Consider the following 22,128-nt stretch of genomic DNA (forward strand, 5'->3'; position numbering starts at 1 on the left):
TTAGCAGCAAAAACAGTTTCAGCCACAGAGGCTTGTATTTCCAGGAATAATTAGCAACAAATCAAGTTATTTACTTGATTAATAAGTACTCTGGCTTGGCATTCCTGTCCCCTTTCACTGTTTTTCTAGGCCTACAAATCCCTTCTTCTAACCCCAGCTGACATTCACAGTGTTGTTTCCCACAAGAGGGGGTAGTGCTTTGGTATAAGTTTTTCACATACACGAGGCTGTTACTACAATCAGAGCTCATGAAAATCACCCCCATTACCTGGCAACCCTAAGGCTTCATTAGGCAAATGAAATCAGCATTTCCTTAAGTGAAGTGACCTCCCAAGCATCTCTCTTGCCTCTGTCCTATCCCACCTACCCCATGAGATTCAGAGCACTGCAGCTCCCAGCTCTCTAACCAAGCTCCAGCCCAGCACCAGGTGCTGAATGTGGTGTCTGGGGCAGGGCAGCACTCCAAGCAGCCCTTGCTTGGTGACAGTTTCAGGGCCCAAGCTGGGCAGGCACTGCTGCAGGACAGGTACTGGCATTCCCCCAGGCCCCACGAGTTTAAGTGCTTACACAGTACTTCTCTTTCAGCAAAGGAGACCAGGAATTCACATTGTATTACATGTTAAAACAGGGATACTCTCTGCAATATACACACAAATTCCAGCCCATGGCATGCCATGCAAAGACATCTTTCTCACCATAAAAAAGTCTATTTATTTTAATCTGAGAGAAACAGATTTTCTACCTTTCTTCTGCAGAGCAGGCAAAAAAATTGTCCCTTCCGCCCCTGTATCTAAACAGGACACTGGAGATGCTGAATTTAACACCACGTGATAGGATAAACAACAGCTGAGTTTGAGTACTATGTTCCATGCCTTCAGACAAAAGAAGCCCACCCTAACCAAAAGCCCCCACAAAATTCAAAAGCACACCCACCCCCAAACAAGACACACAAACTGCAGAAAGAAGCAGAATACTGAGTAATAGCTTTCTTGTGAGATCTGGGCAAGCAGACATTAGAATCACTCAGGAGTTTGTAGCTCATGAAATTATTTGCAATATGTAAGCCATTATCCCTTACTATCACTTCAAAGCCAGTCACTTTTAGATGTATTGGTTTGGGTTTTTTCCCCTCTGGTCCAGTTTTACAATGTAGTGGGGTGAAGAGGAAGGTAGCAGTATGAACACAGAACAAGCTCTATGCATAGGCTACAGACTTCCTTTATGCACAGTTTCCAGCAACATAATTTTTCCCTTTTGCAAATATATGGGTAAATACTGTACCAAATATTGTGGGAATTTTCTACAGTAATGAACAAACAACAGAGAAAAATAATCAGGACACTGGCTATGTGGACAAGAAAACACTGACCAAAGGACAGTATATTCTCTCGATTCTGTGCAAATTCCAATAAAAACCCACGAAAAGTTCGGTTTTCTTGAGTTTAATTGGAGCTTTATTACTTAAGCTGTGACTTCACAGTCTTCACCTTCAGCAATTTGCAAAGAGGAGGCATACAAGACAGGCTACAAAACTTAATGGAAGGGACTCCCTACTGAACAGGGGCAGAGGGCAATCCCAAGGCAGAAGAACTGGGAGCGCCAATTTGTTCTTAAGTCTCGCATGAGGACTCCTGAAAAAAGCTGATTACTTGAAGCAAGTCGAGGAAATAAATTTAGAATGCAGAACCTGGGACTGGAACCAGAAAGAAAAACACCAATGACAAATCAGGGACTACCGACCTGTCAGCCTCAGCTCTGTGCCCGGGAAGATCACGGAACAGATCCTCCTGGATGCTCTGCTAAGGCACATGGAGGACAGGGAGGTGACCAGGGACAGCTAGCACAGCTTCACCAAGGGCAAGAACCATCTGAGCAGCCTAGTGGCCTTCAGTGATGGAGTGACTCCATCAATGGACAAGGGAAAGGCTACAGGTGTCATTTAACTTCATTTCTGTAATTTCCTGCCTTAGACACAGCTCCCCACAACATCCTTCTCTCTAAATTGGACAGAGATGGATGCAGTGGGTGCACTGTTTGATGGATAAGAAATTGGTTACATGGTCACATCTACAGGCTAGTGGTCAACGGCTCAGCATCCCAGTGGACACCAGTGACAAGTGGTGTCCTCTTAGGGGTCCATACGGGGACCAGTGTTACTATCACCTTTGTTAATGACATGGATGAAGGGGTAGAGTGCACCCTGAGCAAATCTGCAGGTGACACCAAGCTGAGCAGTCCCCTTGACACATCTGAAGGACAGGATGCCACCCACAGTGACCTGGACAAGCCTGAGAAGTGGGCCCATGTGAACCTCATGAGGCTTCAATAAGGCCAAGTGCAAGGTGCTGCACCTGGGCTGGGGCAACCCCTGGCATCAATAATGGCTGGGGGATGAAGAGATCCAGAGCAGCCCTGCCAAGAAGGATTTGGGGGTGCTGTTGGATGAGAGGCTGGACATGAGCTGGCAATGTGCACTCACAGCCCAGAAGCCAATTGTAACCTGGGCTGCATCCAAAGCAGTGCGGGCAGCAGGGAAGGGAAGGGATTTTCACCCTGTACTCTGGTGAGACCCCACCTGGAACACTGCATCCACCTCTGGTGATGGGGGTCCCCAGCACAGGAAGGACATGGACCTTTTGGAGCAAGTCCAGAGGGGGCCCACCAAGATGATCAGAGGGATGAAGCACCTCTCCTTATGAGACAAGGCTGAGAGAACTGGAATTGTTCAGCCTGGAAAAAAGAAGGCTTTGGGGTGACCAAACTGTGGCGTTCCAGTACCTTAAAGGGAGCCTACAAGAAACATGGAGAGAGACTATTTACAAGGGCAAGTTGTGACAGCACAAAAGGGAATGGCTTCAAACTGAAAGAGGGCATGTTAAGATTAGTTATTAGGATGAAATTCTTTACTTTTAGGGTGGTGAGGCACTGGAACAGGCTGCCCAGAGAAGCTGTAGATGCTCCATCCCTGGCAGTGTCCAAGACCAGGCTGGATGAAGCTCTGAGCAACCTGGTCTAGTGAAGGGTGTCCCTGTCCATGGCAGGGGGAATTAGAACTAGATCTTTGAGGTCCCTTCCAACTCAAGCCATTCTATGATTCTATGAAAATGCAAATAAACCAAGCAGAGTAAATCCAGACAGAACCCAAACAGAAACAGAGGCTGAATGAATAAATAAAGTCACTAGGATTAAGCCAGATTTATGCTGCCACTCAGCTTCTTGAACAGCCACATAAAGCTGTAACTGACTGTGGCATGGTGGCTTCAGCCTCTGCTCCCTTGAAGCCACTATCCAACCAGGTAGAAAAATAAAGGTCTAATTCACTGGAAATTCATTTACAAAACTAATGGAATAGGGGTTTTCTTATGCTTCTGCTTCAACTTCTGATTTATCTTCAACTCCATTCTGCGCATCTTTCATTTCTGCATCTTCAGTGTGGCTTGTCTGAAGAGTAGCAGATGACTAAACAGAGACACAAAGAAAAAATATATTAATAAGTTATACAAAATTACTAGCACAAAGATTGTTTGATTCTTATTACTTGGAAAGCTTGTCTACCCTGCCAGACTGAATTAAGATATTAGGATCTTCAGCCAAAAGAAACAAAAAATTTTCATGCATTTAAGAAACCAGAAGCAGTATAGAGGAGGCCAAAATATAATACTGGTATTAGGTGGTTATGATTCTTAATGTAGCCTGCACCCACTTGCCATACAAGAATTTCTTAGAAGTCTTTTAAATGAAATTAATTTATAAAGCTTCTGCAGGAACTGCTTTTACCCTGCTTCAATACTAAAGTCATTAATTTTCAGCCATTTTCCCATGGCCTACCCTGACCCAACTTGTATGAGGCACACTTGCACTCAGCATAAGAATTATCTATCTACCTCAAACTCAGCAACAGTGATTTGGATGTCCTGTACAAGAGCTTAACTGGAAGAAGATATGATCTGACAATGTGGCTGCTCTAAAGCCCTCTCCTTGTGTATCTTCCTCATAAAAAGGTGTGGAAGGCAGAGCCACGAGGCAGTGCCCCCAGGTCAGCTTTTACAATAGGACATAACCAGCACATCCTGACCTTGCAATAATTTTCAAGCACTGTAAAGGGAGGTGAAAATATCTTGGCTTGCTCATCTCAAAACCTAGTGCAATGGAATTGCTATTCCACCTGTCAGCCCAGCATCTTGAGCCATCTTTTATTATGATCTTAGATGAGAACCAAACAAAAACAAGCAAAGTCTTAAGCATACAATGCTGGGAGAGCAGAATGGAGGGAACAGGCAGAATCCTGAAAATCTTACATCAATTTGGCTGCAACACAAAACCACATTTAAAAGAATATTCATGCATCAAAGGTCAATTTTTCATCCTTAGAAGCATTCCACAAAGCACACAAGAGTTAGGTCTTCTCTCCACAGAAAATCTGTTAGCCACCAATCCTGGGCTTAAGATAAGGTGATAAACATCCTGACCTTCAAAAATTCACACTTTACATATGTGAACTTTTCAAATTAATGAAAGGAACTACTGGTGCAAGAGTGGCTGTTGAATTTAACAGACAGTGTCAGGAACATCAGAACTGCAGTGCAAGCTATATTCTTAGCAATCAGAAGACATTTAGTAAACAAACTCTCTTCTCCAGAACTCTGAACTTCTACTACACCACCACCAACAGACACTGTTGGAGCTAGAGTGAAGCAACACTATAAAAGCAGTAAGAGGAAAACAAGCTTTTCTTGCAAAAAAACCACCTCAAGACTGGCCCAGGGAGTAATCATCCTTTATAGTTCCATCAATCCCATTTCATATAAAAACATATCCATTTAAGGCAGGCCAGATGGCTCAGAGAAAAAAAAAAAACAAAAACAAAAACCCAAAACCAAAACCAGCACACTGCACATTCCCAAGATCATCTAACTTTTTGGGAAGAATTCACCAGGCCAGTGGCATCCAGGCCTGTATCAGCAATAGTGTGTCCAGCAGGATCAGGGCAGGGATTGTCCTCCTGTACTTGGCAATGGGGAGGCCACACCTCAAATCCTGTCTTCAGTGCCAAACAATAATGTTCCATTTACATTTGGTTGGAATCCAACCTAAAGGATTCTACAACTTTAAACTAATGCTATCCCAAGTAGATAGGGAAATTGGGACTAAGTGCAATGTTTTTCCAATATCCCAAGCAATCTGCCTTCTGCCAAGAATATTACTCTATTACTCCAATTATCTGTCTTAGGAGTTGGAGAAAGCTCAAGGCTTTTGAAGTTTTAGTGGGTATAGCTTGTTGCAGCAGTCCACTCTTCCTATCTCAACAGATCTTGCTGTATCCCACGCCTAGTGGAGGAAGCTAAATTCCCAGCAGCTGTGCTAGCTGAAAGGCTCCTTCACAACAGAGCCTGACAGCTGGCAATTAAATCCTGCCATTTCAGAAGTGAAGATGCCCAACAGTGAAATAATTCTACTTTAGTTGCAGCATCTTTATATTTCTGAGATTTTTTATTAAAAATTAAGACACTGTATGACTTATCATCACTGTGTCTAGAAGGATGGACAGAATACTTTTTTTAAGCTCCAATACACAAGGACTGTTGACATCAGGCTGCTTTAGCCAAAAAGAGAAGAGACAGAGTTTCATGTAGTAGATTGTCAGCAGACAGTCTGAAATGGCTGAACTGTCAGGATACACTCATCTGAGGACATCATGCCTCTGGAAAGACTCAATAACACAGTTAACCAAAGGAAATTAATGTACCAGTATCTGGCAATTTTTTATGTTCTCCATGCATCTTCTGAAAAGGTGAAAATAACCTCACAAGATACAAGCTTCTGTACTCCCCATTGTTACTGAGGAAATTTGAGTCTGACATAAACCCCAGATTTGTCTGGGAGAAGTTACAGGTCCATCTTGTCCTTCTAGACCATCAGATTTAAGGAAAAGAACCACAAGGTCTTCCTAGGATATGTGATTCTCACCAGTAACCTGAAATGTTTCTTGCTAACTAATACAATCTTGTTATAATCTGTATTCACATACTGCCATTATTAACTGAACTAGCATCTACTAAAATTCTAGTGAAAGCTTATTAGGAAAACCATCCATACAGCAGAATAATCAATCTTTTGACACTCCATAATCTATCTGTGACATTTGTAATGGAGATCATCAACCACATCCTAATGTCTCTGTGAAAAGGAAGATGGTGCTGAGCACCGTCTGTATGACAGACACAAACTCCCTCTAGATGGGCACCCCAGGCACCAGAACAGCCTGTTATTTGCAACAGGTTCTAGAGGAATAGATGCTTTTTCCACTTCTAGAACATTGTCATGTTTACATCTCATCACTTCAACTGCCTTCTGATTAACACTGGTCTGTGGCAAATCCAGTTGAAATAGATAAGAGCTTTCTGTGCAATGGTTGGTACTCCTGGTTTTCTTGTTCAAACAAGATGGCCTAATAATTCTGACTGGTGGCATTTTGATTTCCATCCCTGCTCCCCAAAGCAGTGTTCTACTTGAGTGTTCTTCTGCTATAATTATCTGCAGTAAGAAGCAAGGTGAGTACCTAAACCACAGTTCCTTGTCTAACACATGACACCCACCCCTGTGATGTTCGGAGTAGTGTTACTTACCTTTAAGTCTTTGTCTGCAAGCCTTTGGAACATGTTGGCGTACATCTTCTTCTCCTTCTCATGCTGCTCCCGTATTTTTTGCTGACAAGTCACCAGTTGCACTTTGGCAGCTTTGTTACTTGGATAAAGTTGAATCACTTTCTGGAAATCTGCTCGGGCCAGCTCAAAGTCATTGACAGCCAAGTGAGCTTCTCCACGCCGGAAAAGGCCTTTTTCATTGTTGCTATCCAACTCGAGTGCCTGCATTCAAAAAAACCAAAGCCACATTCAGTAATTATTTTTCTTTTATAAAAATTATATGCAGTCAGAACACCAGTGACTGCTTGGAACTGTAACTTCTGATGTAGACTTATGAGTCTTGTAAGGGCTTACTAATAAAGTCAGTGGAATACAGAAGAAGTAAGTACAAAGAGGAATGAATATAGTAGGCTATTTGACAAGAGAACCAGCAAGCCTAAGATTTAGTCAGGGAGTAATCCTGCTGTTTGAAAGACCTTTAACAACATGACTACCTTCACCACATCTCATGTGTTTCTTACTTCTAAATACTTGAATATTCTCAATGTAGCAACAAGTTAGCAAAAGATGTTCAAAGGGCACTAAATATGAAAATAATCTGTTGGATATTTTTAGTGCACTAAAAATTCCGTACTACCCAAAAGACAGCAGATAAGAAAGACCAAACACCACATTGGCCTGTTGTCCCTAAAATGTTTAAAGCAAGACAAACTGTCAGACTGCTTGTGCAATTTAAGAATAAATTAACTCCTACTACCTTGTTGCAGTTCTCCAAAGCCTGGGAGTACTCCTTTAGCTTGAGATGGCACATAGCTAAGTTAAGGTGGGCAGCAAGCCTCAGGCTTTTGGCTTTTGACTCCTCTTCCTCAGAGAGTCCCGACTCGTGCTCCAGCCATGACACAATCTTCTTATACTGTAATGCTGCCCGCTTGTATTTCCCCTCCTGTAAACAAGGCAGCTCAATTATCACACAGCTCATCACAGGAACTTTTATCTCCCTCTCGTCCCTTTTGCCTGCCTTGAGCAATACATCTAAAAAACCTCATTTGATCAAAAAGTAACATCTATCATCAAAAATACTTCTGAGAGCCATTCCTGCACAGGATCAGAAAATCTTTAGGAATACTAGGTTCCCCACTAGACCTAGGGGTATATGCCAGCATTGATGTTTCACTGAACTCCTACCTTTATATTAAACTTTTGATGCAAAAAGAAGGGAAGATGGGGAATTCTCAAAATGCAATACAAAGATAATAGGAAACTCTTCCTTTAGCTACTGAAATCGTTTTGAACAGCTTCTCCACACATCTCTACCCAAATGAATGTTGTTCACTCACAGCACTGTCCCACAGCACAAACTGAAATACTGCACACCCTACAGTGTTATCTGTAGATAGAGCAAACAGCTCTAACAGACAGCTCCCTGCAGAGTCAGTTCTTTGGATAATCCAACTGAGTTTCTTTTTTTTAAGACACTCCCCTCCAGCTCTCCCTGTAAAATCTCAGAGAATACCATGAATACCACTCAGAAATTTTAGAGGCTGTAAACATCATTATCAACTCAGGACATGGACTAAGAAATGCTATTATTACTTGGGTACTGTAACTTACCTTGAAGTACTGAGTGCCTCTCTCCTTCACGATAGAGCTCTGTTCTAACTTCTCATCTGTGTTCATTTCCCAGGACTCCTTAGCCTACCCAAACAGAAACAGTTCCAGTCAATTTCAATACAACTTCTAGGGAAACCAAGTAGCTATGTTGTTTCCCACTAACAGTATGGTTGAGATAAGTCTGGCAAAGCAGAGCTTTGCACTGCTCATGGAAACCAGCCTAGAGCCCGAGAGATGGCAACAGACAGGGATACAGGAAGAATAAGGACCATGTCAGCCAAGAGCTCCCAGCATGTCAGCATCATCTCTGGCAACAGTGGCTTCCCTGTATCACTTCACCATTCAAGGATTCCATTGTCATCGTTTAAGCTGCACTCCCCACTTCTTCCCCCAGCCCTGGATCTCTTTAGGATTTCATCTCTTGCTCTCACCTTTTCAAAGCTTTTGAGTTTCACTTCATACTGCAGCTCTGCATCTGGAGGGATCTTAAATTTCTCGTTCCCAGCACTTCCAAAACCATAGCTGTAAAATGGGGGTGGGGAGGGAGAAACAAAAATTATAGAGTTCAGAGCTATCCACCCAGGTATATTTGCTACATAGGAAGATGGAGACAAAAATCCCATGCAAATTTGGGATGCACATAAATTATTATTACAAGACAAAGGCTTGAAGAATTCTAGGTACAATTCTAAATTAACAAGTACAAGGCAGAAGAAAGTAAGAGTAACCTAGTATTGACTTCATTAATCTTTTAGCAGCTCCTATTATTTTATTAGTTTTTTAGTTTACTTTAAGGAAAAGCAAGTAATCCCTTCATAAAAAAAAGCCAAACCAAAACAACCAGCTTTCAAATTACAACTATCATATTTAATACTCATGGTCTGAAACTGAGTGTTGCATTCAGAGCACCTGTATTTTAGTTCTATTCTTAGAAAAGTAAAGAGAATAAATACCAAGATTAGGTGAGCAGCTGTACACTTTAGACACTGCTAACCAGCTGGTAAACAGGAAATGCTTACAGAAAGGTACTGCTATGCAATTCCAGAAAGAGTTGCATATTAGCAGGAAAACCTTCTAGATCAGATTGCTTTCCTTTTTTGCTCCCATCAGGCTCAGTTACAGTTAAAAAAAAAATTAAATAAAACCTGAAATAAATTAAAGTTTGATGAAAACAATCTGTGCAACTCCACTTATTTCAGATGTGGTCTCACTGTAAAGATAAAATTCTGCCTAAATCCAAGTCTACGCATGGACTGTTTTACAGTAATCAGTCATGAACAGGGATCACAAAAATCCAAGTTAGAGAGCAACAACGTTTTTCAAAAATATTCAGAGGTCAACATTACAGAGACTTAAGTAAATTTTTTCTGGACTGCTACTGCTTCACTAAGAAGTGGCAAAAGCACGATACTTCTCATACATCAACTTTTGGGGCTGACCCAAGTTTTTACCACAGCACTCAAAAAAGCTGAGAGGCATTATAATGAAATAGTTCTTTCTTGCTGGATGATTAGTATAAGCCCTTCCTGTATCAAACACCAGAAACAGCATACCTGGGCTTGAGATAGAACACAGATTCCTCTGATTTCTCCATTTTTTGAATTGCTTTCTCCAGACCATGAGGAATATCAAAGTTTTCACCTTCTCCAATCTCAAACTGCAATTCCCGCTTGTCAAAAACACGATCTCCGTGTCGGCCTTCAAACTGGACTGGTAACAAAAACCAAACAACAGGGAGAGAAATCAGAAGGTATCCATGTATGGCAGTGGGCAGGTACCCAGGAGTGCACAGGGAGTTCTACACAGGCAGGCAGCACACACACAGGTGCCAAAGCCTCCTTCTGAACAGCAGCTACCTATGGCATGGCAGCTACTGGCACCAAACAGAATTTCTGCTGTTCAATTTAACAAACCCTCTGTTTTTGGTTGTTCATTTAAGTGTTTGTTTTTTCCACTCTGACAACAAGTGCCAGAATGACTTCCCCTTTTGTTCCTCAGCACATGGAAATACTTTACGAGACTCAATCACCTTTTGTCATCAGATAAGCACTTCAACAGATTCAGTATCACCACAAAACACAGCTGCTGCTGGAAAATGCAAAACTTGCTAGAAACAGGAGAAGGAAAGCTTACTCTAGTTTAGGTTGTTAAGTTGGTACAAAAAAGAGAAGCCAAGTATTCCTCCCCTCAGGACATGCAGTTGTAGATTGTGTAAAGGTTCTACCATCCCCCACTGCAAATCCATTCACTATTTGTGTAACAACACACTTACTCTCCACAAGTGCATCCTCATTGGGCCTGGAGTAGCCCTCCCCTTTCTTACGAATTCTTCGGATGATGCCACCATCTTCTTCATCAGTGAGGTCCTCTCCCTTGAACTCAAAAAGTTCTATCTGTGGAAGGAAGAAAAGCCTTGCATTTATTCTCATTAGACCAATTTAGAAACTCACAGGATTTATCCTTCAGAGATCTTTGAAACTTTAAACTCACTGCTGCAACAAATTCTTTAGGATTTTTAAGAGCTAATGTTAATGTATGTAATGTTAATCCAGTCTGAATTTTCACATGCCTTCCCAAGTAAATGTAAGTCATAGTTTCAAGCGGGAGTACCACAATGACATAGAAAAACAGTCAAGTTACAAAAGGTATTTGTAATTGCTGCTATGAAGAAAAAAAAAAATCATATCCCATTTTTGAGTAAAACAATAGTGAAAACTATTGCCAAGCACAAAAAAGCAAGCCATTATAATCAGCAATGTTTAGACTACCTCAATAAAAAAAGAAAGTTCAGAGCTAATGCTGTGGAGGTTCCTGACGCTGGACCTGAGATAACTGGAATGCAAAAAGGAACTGAATACCAAGTACAGTACTTCCACTTTTTATTTTAATTGGTACCTAGTAACAAATAATATTTTGGTCTTTCTTTTCAGTCAGTCTTAAAAAAGTAATGCCTGAATATCCTACTGATGACCATATAGGTATGTACTTCTCCTTTTTTTTCCCCTCAGCCTGAACAATACTATTCTATGGAATAATCTAGCTATTTATACTGCTCAGCAAAAGTAATCATGAGGAAGAAAAAACAAAACCACCACCAGATCAAAAAAGAGAAAGTACTTCCAAATCATAGGACATACATTATTTCTTGTCATAAAGAAATGCTGGTGTGATGACATAGGTACAAAATCTTTCAATGTAAGTTTTAGAGTGTCTTTTGTAAAGCAACTTGTATGAAAATTTGGTATGGTGATAGGCACTTGCAAAAGAATCTGGCTGTTAAGGACATTATGTTAAGTAATAAAAAGTAAACCTAGGTAAAAATAAAAGAGTGGAAACTTAAAGAGACTTCAGGTGCTTGACAGTCATACTAGCCAGAAACTACTTTAACCTAGTAAAACTTAGGAAAATTTTCTGGATCTAATTTCCAACCCACACCCCCAATCAGGACACACCTAGCACTGCTTACTTATTGCAGCCAGTGAGCCCCAGGCTATTTTGTTAGGGAAGCACAAAACCATCACAGGCAGCTTTGGTCCTTTGCTTTCTCCCCTCTTCCCTTAAACATAATTGCTCAGGCAGGCATGAGGGGATATCAAGACCATGAATGAAACACTACTTTTATCTAAAAGCACACCCAGAAAATGGAGGGGCCAGACTGGCAGCATCAAGAGAAGTCCAGTGGGAAGTGAATAACCTGGGTGACTGCATGGGATGGGCTCAGGAGTAGCCTGAGGGACCAAACACCATCTTGTAGCTCATGCTTTTATTTATCCCAATGTTAGGTACTACCTCTTGTTGAAGGATAATAAGTTTCTCTGCTTTCTGCTGTCCACGTGAATCCTCTATAGTAGTGCTTAGCCCTTAAGAATGCCCCACTGTGCTGCCTAGGTAGAAGGCCTTGAGCTTTTAGCCTGCATTTCCATCATCAGTTCAGCCCTGATTACACCTGGTATCACAGAACAAGAAGAAATGGCCTCAAGGTGCACCAGGGGAGGTTTAGAATGGGTATTAGAACAAGCTGCCCAGGGGAGTGGGTGAGTCACCCTCCCCGGAGGTATTTAGGTGTAGATGTGGCACTAGGCTGGGTTAATGGTTTAGTGATGGACTTGGCAGTGTCAGATTTATGACTGGACTCAATGGTCTTGAAGGTTTTTTCCAGCCTAAATGACTCCATGTATAATTTACCCTTCTTAACAGACACTCATTGTTTCCATTAAAATCTAAACAGACTTTCAGTCTTTGAATAACTCCATGAGCTGTTTTCACCTTTCTCAGATATTAGATAAAACATTCAATCTCAGAGCAATCATCAATTTTAAAGCTTTCCTTATGCCCCCAATTGTAGGATTCCATTCCATTGATTAAGTGCTTTAGAGCAAAGTAATTTTAAAAATTACACTTCAGAAAAGAGTCTGCCTTCTCTTGGGTAAATTTATTTTGAAACAATTGTTGGCAAATTGAACTGTTTCAACAGTCGGAAAAATCCATCCTCTCCAAACCCTGTTGAGACTGTCAGGGTATGCTCCAGAAACAGCTTTAATGTCATCCTACATGGAAAAATCAAATTCAAGTCTCAGCATTCTGAGCAACCATTCTCACTTCTGAAATAACATACAAGAGACAGCGGCTGTTTCCACCCCCTTTGGGGAAGGAGGGGGAAGATGTGGGGGAAAATTACTTTTAAGGTCAGTAGGAAATAAAATCTCTTCTTTCCTGGTGAGGCTGAGAGACACCAAGGATAACTGGCTCCATGCTCACCCAAGACATGCTCATCTCCAGAAGGGCAGGTGGCCATGTGAGTTGTCAAACTGGGTTACCCAGCTGCCAAACCCAAGACTGGCTGAGTGAGTGCACAGGACTTCATCCGTGGGGGCAAGAATGATCAGTGTAGCCTGGATGCACAGAGAGACTTTGGCAATGAATCAGCAACCTGAATCCAAACTGGTTTTATGGTACTTTAAGGCAGACTGAAATGCTTGGGTCTACAGAGTTTGTAATTGCAGGGCTGTTCAAATATTGTATTCCAGCAGCTCACATGGGGCTATTACCTCTTTTCTCCCTGAAATAGCTCATAAGAGGTAATGTTAATGTTGTAAAGAAAACACAAGTAAGTATAAAAATGTATTATTGAGGGCATTAATTGCTCTTCCTGTTGTTGAAAACCTCACAACATTTAATATATCATTACTCTGAAGTGTTATGAAGGGATGAAAGATTTCATTTTAACCACTTCAGTCTATCACTGAAATAGTCTGCCCTCCCAGCCTGCACTTTTTACTGCTGCAAATCACCCAGTAACTGCAAAATTACAACTCACCACTGAAGATCATTTAAGTGTTTTAAAAACTCAAAGAGAAGGGAACCCGAGCCATTAGAGAGCAGTGGCAGCCTGACATGTTATTTTCCTTAGAAAATGTAACAATCCTGTTTTAAAAGGACATTGAATCACACACATTTTCAAGCACACCATTTTAGTGACCATCTCTCACTTACCTCAAAAATCAGTGTAGCATTGGGAGGTATCTTTGGGGGGCTCCCAGCTGAGCCATAGGCATATTCTGGTTTACACGTAATCCGACAGATTTCACCAATCTTCATAGTGGCCACAGCAATGTCCCATGCTTTGATCACCTCACCTGTACAAGTCAAATGCCAATCACACACGACAGGCATGATCAGGTGAAACTGACCATCATCATTTTTAGTATATAAAATATATAGAAGCTTAGGCAGCAGAAATACTGAAGAACTTGTGCTCACTCTCATTTATGTACTTCAGTTTTAAGCCTAATCAAATTCTAAAGTTTCCCAGGGATCCAAATCTGGCCCAAACATTTTTTCATTCCAGGTGTAACAACTCTTTTCACAGAATAACAGAACAGAGACACCAGCTGAAGTGCTTGGCACAGTTCCAAGTGTGAGGAAGTAACAATAAACTCTTCCGAGAGGAAGGCCTTAGGGTGAGAGATTGCCTGCTCCTGTTTTGAAAACAATCCAAACCAACAGCCTTTTCTGTTCAAACTTTTATCAGCTGGCAAAGGATAGCACCAGTGGTAACTAAAAGTTACACACATTTGTAACAGAAAGGGGAAAGAAAGTAGTAGCATTCCTTTCAAAGAGAAGAAAAGCTGTAACAAATTGCCCTCTCTTACTCAAGCTGTCCTAATTGCTGCTCCTCTTGACTCATCAAGCAGACTTTCTGTTAGTCTTGTATTAATAGGTACACTTAATATCATCTCAAATTGAAGTACAATGAATTTACCTCTTTTTAGATAGGAGGTATTATGTATTTTTTTAAAAAGAAGAAGGTAAGAAACTTCCAGGGAAGAATACAAGACTGAATGATAATAAGATTTGCAGAAATAACAATGTTGGGATTTTCAAAAAATGAAAGATTTTGATAATGAAGAGATGCACTACTCAAAGACCTGAGAATTTTGTGGAAAAGAGAGTGTGTTTCATCATAAGACAGCTGCCTCTGTGTACTCTGTCCCAGTATCTGGTCACAATTAAGTACTCCTGAACTGAGGTCTGCCCCACAAAAAAACCCAACAACAAAAAAATGCATATTCTGGCTATTTAAATGCCCTTTATGACTACATTTCAGGACAGATTTGTTCCATGGAGTACTCTGTCTGAGGCCTGTGAATTCTTCAGCAGGCTTTTTAAGGGGCTACACAGTTCTCTCATTCAGAAAAAACTCCCATTCTGATGGGGACATTCTAAGAGAACACAAGTTTAAGAGAAAACAAGTTTAAGTGGCAGTTTTGAAAAGCAAAGGAGCCACACAAGGAAATCCAATCTCGATTATTACCAAAACTGATCAGCACCAAACACAAGATATTACCTTTCCCCAAGTCAAAGGAGAATTTGTCTTTTCTGTCCAGACTGGAGTCAAATTTTGTGCCATCGAGAAGCCACCCCGTGTAATGGACGGTCACCTTATCACCTATCATCGGAGACTCTGTCCCACTGCCTTCTCTCTTGACAACCTGAGGAAAACAGCAACCAGCATTAACATCAAGGAAATCAAGCCTGCCTGCCCACTGGACATGAATCACAAATACCTAGATATGTGTGTTATCGCCCTTGGCAGACAAAGGATTTGCAGGTTTCTTTCAGTCACCTGGAAATGGACTGGCTGTTCTTTCTGCAGATTAGCAGCGCTGCAAATGCAGAACCTCAAGATGGCTGTGCTGTGATACAAGAATTTAACAGGCAACAGTTGTGATCAGCTTACAGATCTCTGCATTAGGCAGGGTTTTTTCTTCTTTACTCGAGCATTTGCCTCATCACCTCTTTATCATCATGCCCAGGTTCAGTGTTCTAGGCAAAGCACTTAAACAAGAGAACAAGCTGGTTCTTTCCTTGCAAAGTCTATTCCAACATGTAATCTGGAATTATTCAAGTTAACCCAGGCAGGTTAACAAAGGTTAGCAGTGTCTCACCACAAGCAGGTTAGTTCTATCCACCTGCAGAGTAACACTTAAAAATTATTTTTTGCAAGAATTTTGTTTCCCCAAAATTCTAACATGGATAGCCAGCACCTTCGTCTCACATACAGCTGCAAGGATTCGATTTTCTTCTTAGGGAGAAGAAAATCCCCAGCCTGCCCAGCCATTAAATGAATCTGCACTATCCAGAAAGTGGGGACAACCTCTCTGGTGTTATTTGAAGCATATATAAAATTAGAGAATAACAGTGATATATCTCACAGGCAAGGATGTGAGGCCTTGCCCGTAACAGGATTCCTGAAGTTCAGATTTGAATTTTGAATTTTTCCCGATATAGACTGAACCAGCTAGCCCAAAGCCAAAGTTCTTCATTATCTCAGCCAGGCAAAAGGGGACCAATGGAGGACCCTATTTGCTTGCATCATGGAGACCGGGAAAACATTCTGTTATAGAAGATAAACATCTATTCAAGGGCAGTTACAGGGCATCCCTCCTTGAAATGTCATGTTTCTATATCAATCATGTTTTTCACTGAATGAGGCAGACTTTTGGGAGTCTCCTTCACAAATTTCAGTTTCCTGCAATCCACCACTGTCAATCTCCCACCTGGCCTCCCACCATCCCTGTAACTGACTATCCAGCTGAAATGCCAGGACCTTCCATCCAAAACCAAAGCCTCACCACCGACAGCTTCTGTCAGACTAACAAGCTGAGAGCACATCACTGAAAACCTAAAACAAAAAATACCCCCACAAACAAACAAACAAAACCTAGAAAAAATCCCGGCTGCTTGTTTTATACAGAAAGGATGCTCAACATGAAAAGGGATGCCTGATCTCACACAGCACACCATCCCTTTAACCCTGCACCAGGGCAGTTATTAGCATTACAAAACCAATCTGTCGATGTCTTCCCAAGGAAGGCAAAAGTTCAAGCAACCACTCTCACAGAGATAAGGAAACAGAGAAGTATGAAAAACACACATGAATCAGGTAAGCAACCTGACCTACAGCATGCTTAGCAGATGCAATTTGCAAATCTGCATAAAGCAGATGCAAACTAACACTTTAATGCAGCCAGTCTGATGTAATTTTGAAAAACTAACAGCATTTAATGGAAATTTACTAAACTTTACCAAATGCTATATTCTTGTAGTGCCATATCAAGGTATTCTACAGTAACAAATATCTCATTTTCATTATTTATACAGTTTATTCTTTTGCATTTGTTCCATTTTGAAGAGACTTAAGTTTCACTTGTGAATATGGCAATCTTGTTTTCTGTAAGGTTTAAATTTCCTTTTCAGATGGAGAAACAGGATTTTTCAGTTCATTTGGCATTTCAAATGGTTTCTTTCCAAACTTAATTACTTATTATAGAAATTGTGCAACTATATTCAGCAATATCAGGTAAAAAACTCTGGATACTATTCTGATATCAGCTAATGAGCAAATAAACACACTCCTGGAATCACTGCAACAATACCAGTACAAAATTGGTGTAGGTTAGTTCAGAGCTAGACGCTTGATTTCAGCAGATGCATTCTGCACTCCAGAAATTGCGTAAAAACAAAATCTATGAAGGCTGGACTTTGCGACCTCTACGGTATTTTACTTATCACGTCACAATCTCATTTTTGTGATCTTCACGACCTCACTTCGTTTGCTAGTGTTTTCTACTCCCCTCCTCAAAAAACAAGCAAGCAAACAAAAAACCCAACCCAAAAGCACCTGCTGCTTTTCCATCACCAAAAAGTAGGTACTGCGTGAATTGGGCAGACTCCCACTGCCCTTCCACCACGCTCAAGGGATCTGGGCTGCGGGAGACCTGGGCAGCCATGCAGATGAGAACTCTGACCTGATACTGTACTATGTGCAAAACCCAAAAATTCTCACCTAAACATGCTAGCAGGAAACATGGAAAAGCAGGAATATAGCAGCGAACATCTTCAATCTGCTCCCTTAATACCTCTCCTGAACGGGAGACAGCGCCTCCGTATTGAACCCAGAATTTAGAAGGCTCTAAAGGTTAAAGCCAGCATTTTGCCCTTACTGTGGCGCCCCTTTCTCCTCCTGAACACCGTAACTTCGAAATTTTACTGCGGTTGAATAACGCTTCTAAATAATCGCACAAGTTTTTAGCAGAGCCTAAGGAAGTTTCTAGAGATATGGAAATAGGCAACGTCTGACAGAGGAAGTTCGCACAACTCCCCCTCACGGTATAAATCCCGCTGCCCTTATCGCCTGCCTTCCCGGTACAAAGGAGAGCAGCCGCTCCGCCTCGGCCGCGCCGGGGACCTGCCCGGCCGCCGGCCCAGCGGCACCGAGGGGCTGCCGGGCCGCTCACCCCGGGCCCGGGGGAGGCCCGGAGCCCGCGCCCGCGGCCTGAGGGGAGCCAGGCCGGGCACGGCGGGGACGGGCCCCGAGCGCACGTGCCCAGCCGGGGCTCCATCTTTAATTCCCGGCCCCGGACACGTGCTGGGGGGGCGGGGATGGACCCGGACCCCCACAAGCCACGCTGCGAGCAGGACAGAGAGCCTGGCCCGCCTCCCCCTCCCGCATCTCCCCCTAAACGACGGAGGAAAGCCCAAACGCAGGGGGAAGCGCCTTTTCGCTGCACAGCCCCCCGTGACCCCCGAGCTCTACTGGCGGGCAGCCCGGGCTCCGGCTCGCCCCGGGAGGAGCGGGGAGCCGCCAGGAGGAGCGGTGAGCCCCCGCAGCCAGCCGGGCAGCGCTTGCGCAGCCGGGGCGCGCTCCCGCCCTCCGCCGCTGTTGTTTAATCGCCCGCGCTGCGCCAGCCCTGCCTGGATACCCGGGGACCGCCTCGTCCCCTTCCCCGCGGGGCACACAATGGGCCCGGTAGGGTCGGGGCGCCCGGGGAGCACCCGCTCGCAGGCTAAGAGGAATGCCCCCGCTCCCCGCCGGCGCAGGGACCCCTCCGAGCTAGTGCGGAGGGTAGGGATGGGGAACAACCGCCCGGTACCTTGAGGACGCCCTCATCCTGCTTGGGAGTGATGTCCACCCCTTCCAGGGGAGCCCCGTCCGCTTTCATCTCCTCCGCCGTCATGCCGCCTGCCGCTGCCACCTCTGCGCAGGGAAGGGCCGCCTCACGGGCTCGGTGCTGCGCTGAGCGCCGGGATGAGGCTGCGATAGCGCCTGGCTGCGCCTCCGGCTCCGGGCAGCGCGGGTGGGGGCGGGCGCCGCACGCCTCCTTCCCTGCTGCTCTCGCCGCAGCGCCGGCCCCTGCTCGGCGAGGAGGAGGAAGGGGAGGGGAGAGGGAGGGACCGAGAAGTTTCTAGACCTGCTGCCGCAAAGCGCCCGGCCGTGCCAGGGGCCGGGGTGAAAGTGTGCGTCGCCCCCGGGGGCGGAGAGGACGGCGGGGGTAAGGCAGCCGCCTGGCCGCGTTATACTCCGGGGTGGCGGGGGCGAAGGAGAAGAAGAAGAGGAGGAGGAGGAGGAAGAAGAAGAGCAGCTTATTCATGAGAGGAGGGAGGGCGCGCTTTTACAGCGCCGAGCTTGCAGGGCAGGTGCGCCCGCCTCTCGCTGGTGATGCAGGGCAGCCCGGCCCGGCAGCGAGGAGGAGCTGCTGCGTCCTGCCCTGGGGAAGCTTTACTGTAAGCTTCACTTAAAATAAAAGTAACCTCTCTGATCCCTCAGTTTTAGCAACCCTGTGCAGATGGATGGCTTGTATTCTTTTTGCCTACTGCAGTACTAGGTGGTCCCGGGAAAGGTAGTGCAGGTGGGCACAGGAGCGCCGAGACGACAGCGAGCGTGCAGCCCGCGGACCTCGGGCATCCCTTGATTGGGGTCCCATTAGGAGCCGTGTGCTTGAAAGCCATTTGTTACCGAGAACCAGGAAGGGTAAAGACATCGGCGTGTGTAAGCTCTGTGGCTTGCCTGTCTGTATGCATCCAGATAAAATAGCACTGATTTGTGCGTCAGCCTGCTGTTGGAGTATTTAGGGATGAATGAATAGAAATAGGTGCTCCCTCCTAATATGAAGAACATTAGTACAAATATGGAGGAATTAGCAGACCAGTCTAATTCTGGGTTACTCAGCATCTGTACATCCCTCCTGGATGGTATGGTACATTCGGCCAAATAATTTGCAAAATCCAGTAATATAAAATCAGGCTAGAACCGTATCCATCACCTTCACCATAAATAAGGAAACCAAAAGTGTTAAATGTCCTCAACCTTCCACTGGAAGCCTTGAACACCCGCCCCCCAGCCACGCAGCTGCAGCTTTGCCCACTCCTCGCATAGGGCGGCACCTTTCCCGTCTGTTCTTGAACTTTCCTTCCCGCCCGCTCCCTGGGCTTTCCCGGTGGGTGCTGGGCGCGGATCGGCGGGCGGAGCTGCGCTGCGCCGGGCAGCGGGAGCCGTGCGGAGCCCCCGCCCCTGCTGCGCCCGCCGCGCTTGGTGCTTGCAGTGCAGCGTGATGCTTGAGCCTCCTGTAACAAAAGCGGCGATTGAAAGGGAAAGGAGGCTCGCAGGCGGGCGCGCAGTGTTCCGGAGCTGCCTTTCCAAGCCGCATTGCCGTCTCGCGGCGCTTCCAGTGCAAATCCCTGGAGTGGGAGCTTGCTCTGTGAGGAGGGTACAGGCTGCGTCTGACCTGACCGGGGCTGCTCTGTGCCGGTATAAAGCTGCGTCTGTGCCTGATGGGCAACGCCTCCAGCAGCCTGAGGTGGGCTCTCCCGGTTCCAAAGGAAAGGAGTAGCAAAAGAGACTAGAAGAACCTGTAGTTACTCTGGCAGCTTGGTGTAAACTGCAAAATCTACAGGTTTCCCCTGAGAAATAACACACTTTTCAACCCCAGGCAAGCGTACACTTTAGTTTGCTTTCAATCTGAGTAAGAAGGGAGAAGGCAGAGAAGGAGAGGATTGTGGTTTCTGCGTGCGTTTGGTCTAGAAACTTCTAGCTGCTCACAATTTGCAATTAAACATGGATGAGTTATTTGATTGCAGATTAGGTCTGTAGGAGGTACAGAGCTGGTTCTGTGCATAGACTCTGCACCTTGATACACTGAGGAGAGAAGCATCTAAGTTGGTTCTGGTCCAGCAGGTCCAGCAGGTCTTGTTGCAGGAGGCACAGCAAAAACACAGGAGATAATTCTTCACCCAATGAGTCTGTAGGGTGCTAAATTTACAATCTCCAGTCAGCATTAGCACACAAGTTCTCCTACGCTCTCAATTCATCTGACATCTTTTTTTCATCTACTTCTAATAATAAACCAGCTATGTGTTGGTTTAAAATAAATCTTTGCAGGTCATTCTGTCTTACGTTTGGCAATGAAGTTTTTATTTAGTACTGGTACTTTTTCAGCTGCATGTTTTCTACTTCATAATCCAGCGTTTGAAAATTGCGGTATGTGTAATTGGTGCCAAATTATCTACAGCTGCCAAACATGCTAGAACCAAGTTTGATAAAGTGATAAGTAGTAGAAAGGAAAGGAGATCTTTTAGTGGAGATCATTTACAGATGTTACACAGCTCACATTTCCAGCCATCCCCTAGTTTTCAACATAGCAGTGCAAGCCCTTACATAAGTAATTTAAACCAAGTCCTGCAAGTTATGTTCCTTAGTAACTTTTCGAAGACTGTTTAGATACTGTTTGAGGGCCTCCCTGATGGGCTCTATGTGCAGGGCGTTATGGAAAAGGGGACAGAGACAGAGCAAAATAACAGTGAGTGTCTGGGGTGATGTCAATGCCATAATGCTTCCATTAGGGTGTGGATGGAGGGAAGGCAGGTCAGAACAGTCTCTTTTTTAAGCCTCTTCTAAGGCTTGCTTATAGTACCAAAGCATTGTGAAGGCACCTCATGTCAGGCCTGTTTGCAGAAGATACGTTGCAGACACAAAGGAAAGATTTCAGAACTTGATGGGTACGCTTAGGTTAAGAGAAAATGAAAATTTTGGCTATAGCGTTCGGGCAGAGCAGAAGACAAGTGAGATGATTGCCTAAGGCAGCAGAGAACATTCCGAGCAGTAAAATGTCCTGAAAAAACAACAAATTCAAGCAAGAATCTGAAACAGCCTTCCAGGACATGAAGCCCACCTAAAGCTGGTCAGCAACATGCTAGGTTTTGGAACAGGTTCATGTAAAGACTTGCTGAAGATAGCAAGGCTTGGACTTAAAACATAGAAGATAGCATAGGGCAACATAGCTCAAACATAGCTTTATCCACAGGTCCTGCACAGACAAGGGTGGGACTCAAGGTGGGACCCCAAGGACTCAAGGGACTTCTAAAGCTCGTCAGGGAGGGAGGGCCTGTCAAAGGGTTGGCTTCCCAGGCATGCCATGGCTGGAGTCACTGCGCTGTGTGGGTTGACCAAAGCCCCACTGTGACACGCTGTGGCCTGGAAGTTCACTTGCCTGGCTGTGTTGATGATGCTGGCACGGCAGACTCCCAGAACTGG

At 44.3% G+C, this 22,128-nt stretch overlaps 2 protein-coding genes across 2 annotated transcripts in view; one reads left to right on the plus strand and one right to left on the minus strand.

The window, feature by feature from the left end:
• Window positions 1–1,431: 1,431 nt before the first annotated feature.
• FKBP4 (FKBP prolyl isomerase 4) lies at window positions 1,432–18,952 on the minus strand. The gene is made up of 10 exons (XM_059838330.1): window positions 18,692–18,952; window positions 15,103–15,247; window positions 13,749–13,891; window positions 10,528–10,648; window positions 9,809–9,965; window positions 8,687–8,777; window positions 8,256–8,339; window positions 7,402–7,587; window positions 6,627–6,866; window positions 1,432–3,459 (listed from the first exon to the last, which is right to left on the minus strand). The coding sequence occupies exons 1-10, from the start codon at window positions 18,773–18,775 to the stop codon at window positions 3,361–3,363; spliced, it is 1,350 nt and encodes a 449-aa protein (XP_059694313.1). The 5' UTR covers window positions 18,776–18,952; the 3' UTR covers window positions 1,432–3,360.
• A 32-nt stretch (window positions 18,953–18,984) lies between these two features.
• The window catches only part of TCAF2 (TRPM8 channel associated factor 2), a 37,296-nt gene continuing 34,152 nt past the window's right edge, over window positions 18,985–22,128 (plus strand). Inside the window, exon 1 of the mRNA XM_059838328.1 lies at window positions 18,985–19,090. The gene's annotated coding sequence lies outside the window, so the exon portion shown is untranslated. The remainder of the gene's footprint in view (window positions 19,091–22,128) is intronic.

Source organism: Haemorhous mexicanus, chromosome 2, assembly GCF_027477595.1.
Source record: "Haemorhous mexicanus isolate bHaeMex1 chromosome 2, bHaeMex1.pri, whole genome shotgun sequence".
In the NCBI taxonomy this organism is placed as follows: Eukaryota; Metazoa; Chordata; class Aves; order Passeriformes; family Fringillidae; genus Haemorhous; species Haemorhous mexicanus.

Bases quoted from the DNA above. Each gene is read 5' to 3' on its own strand.
- FKBP4 (XM_059838330.1), bottom strand. From the start codon at position 18,775: ATGACGGCGGAGGAGATGAAAGCGGACGGGGCTCCCCTGGAAGGGGTG. The intron at 15,248-18,691 runs GTACCGGGCGGT...TGTTTTCCTCAG, and splicing joins AGGATGAGGGCGTCCTCAAG to GTTGTCAAGAGAGAAGGCAG. The intron at 8,778-9,808 runs GTATGCTGTTTC...CCCATTTTACAG, and splicing joins GTGTTCTATCTCAAGCCCAG to CTATGGTTTTGGAAGTGCTG.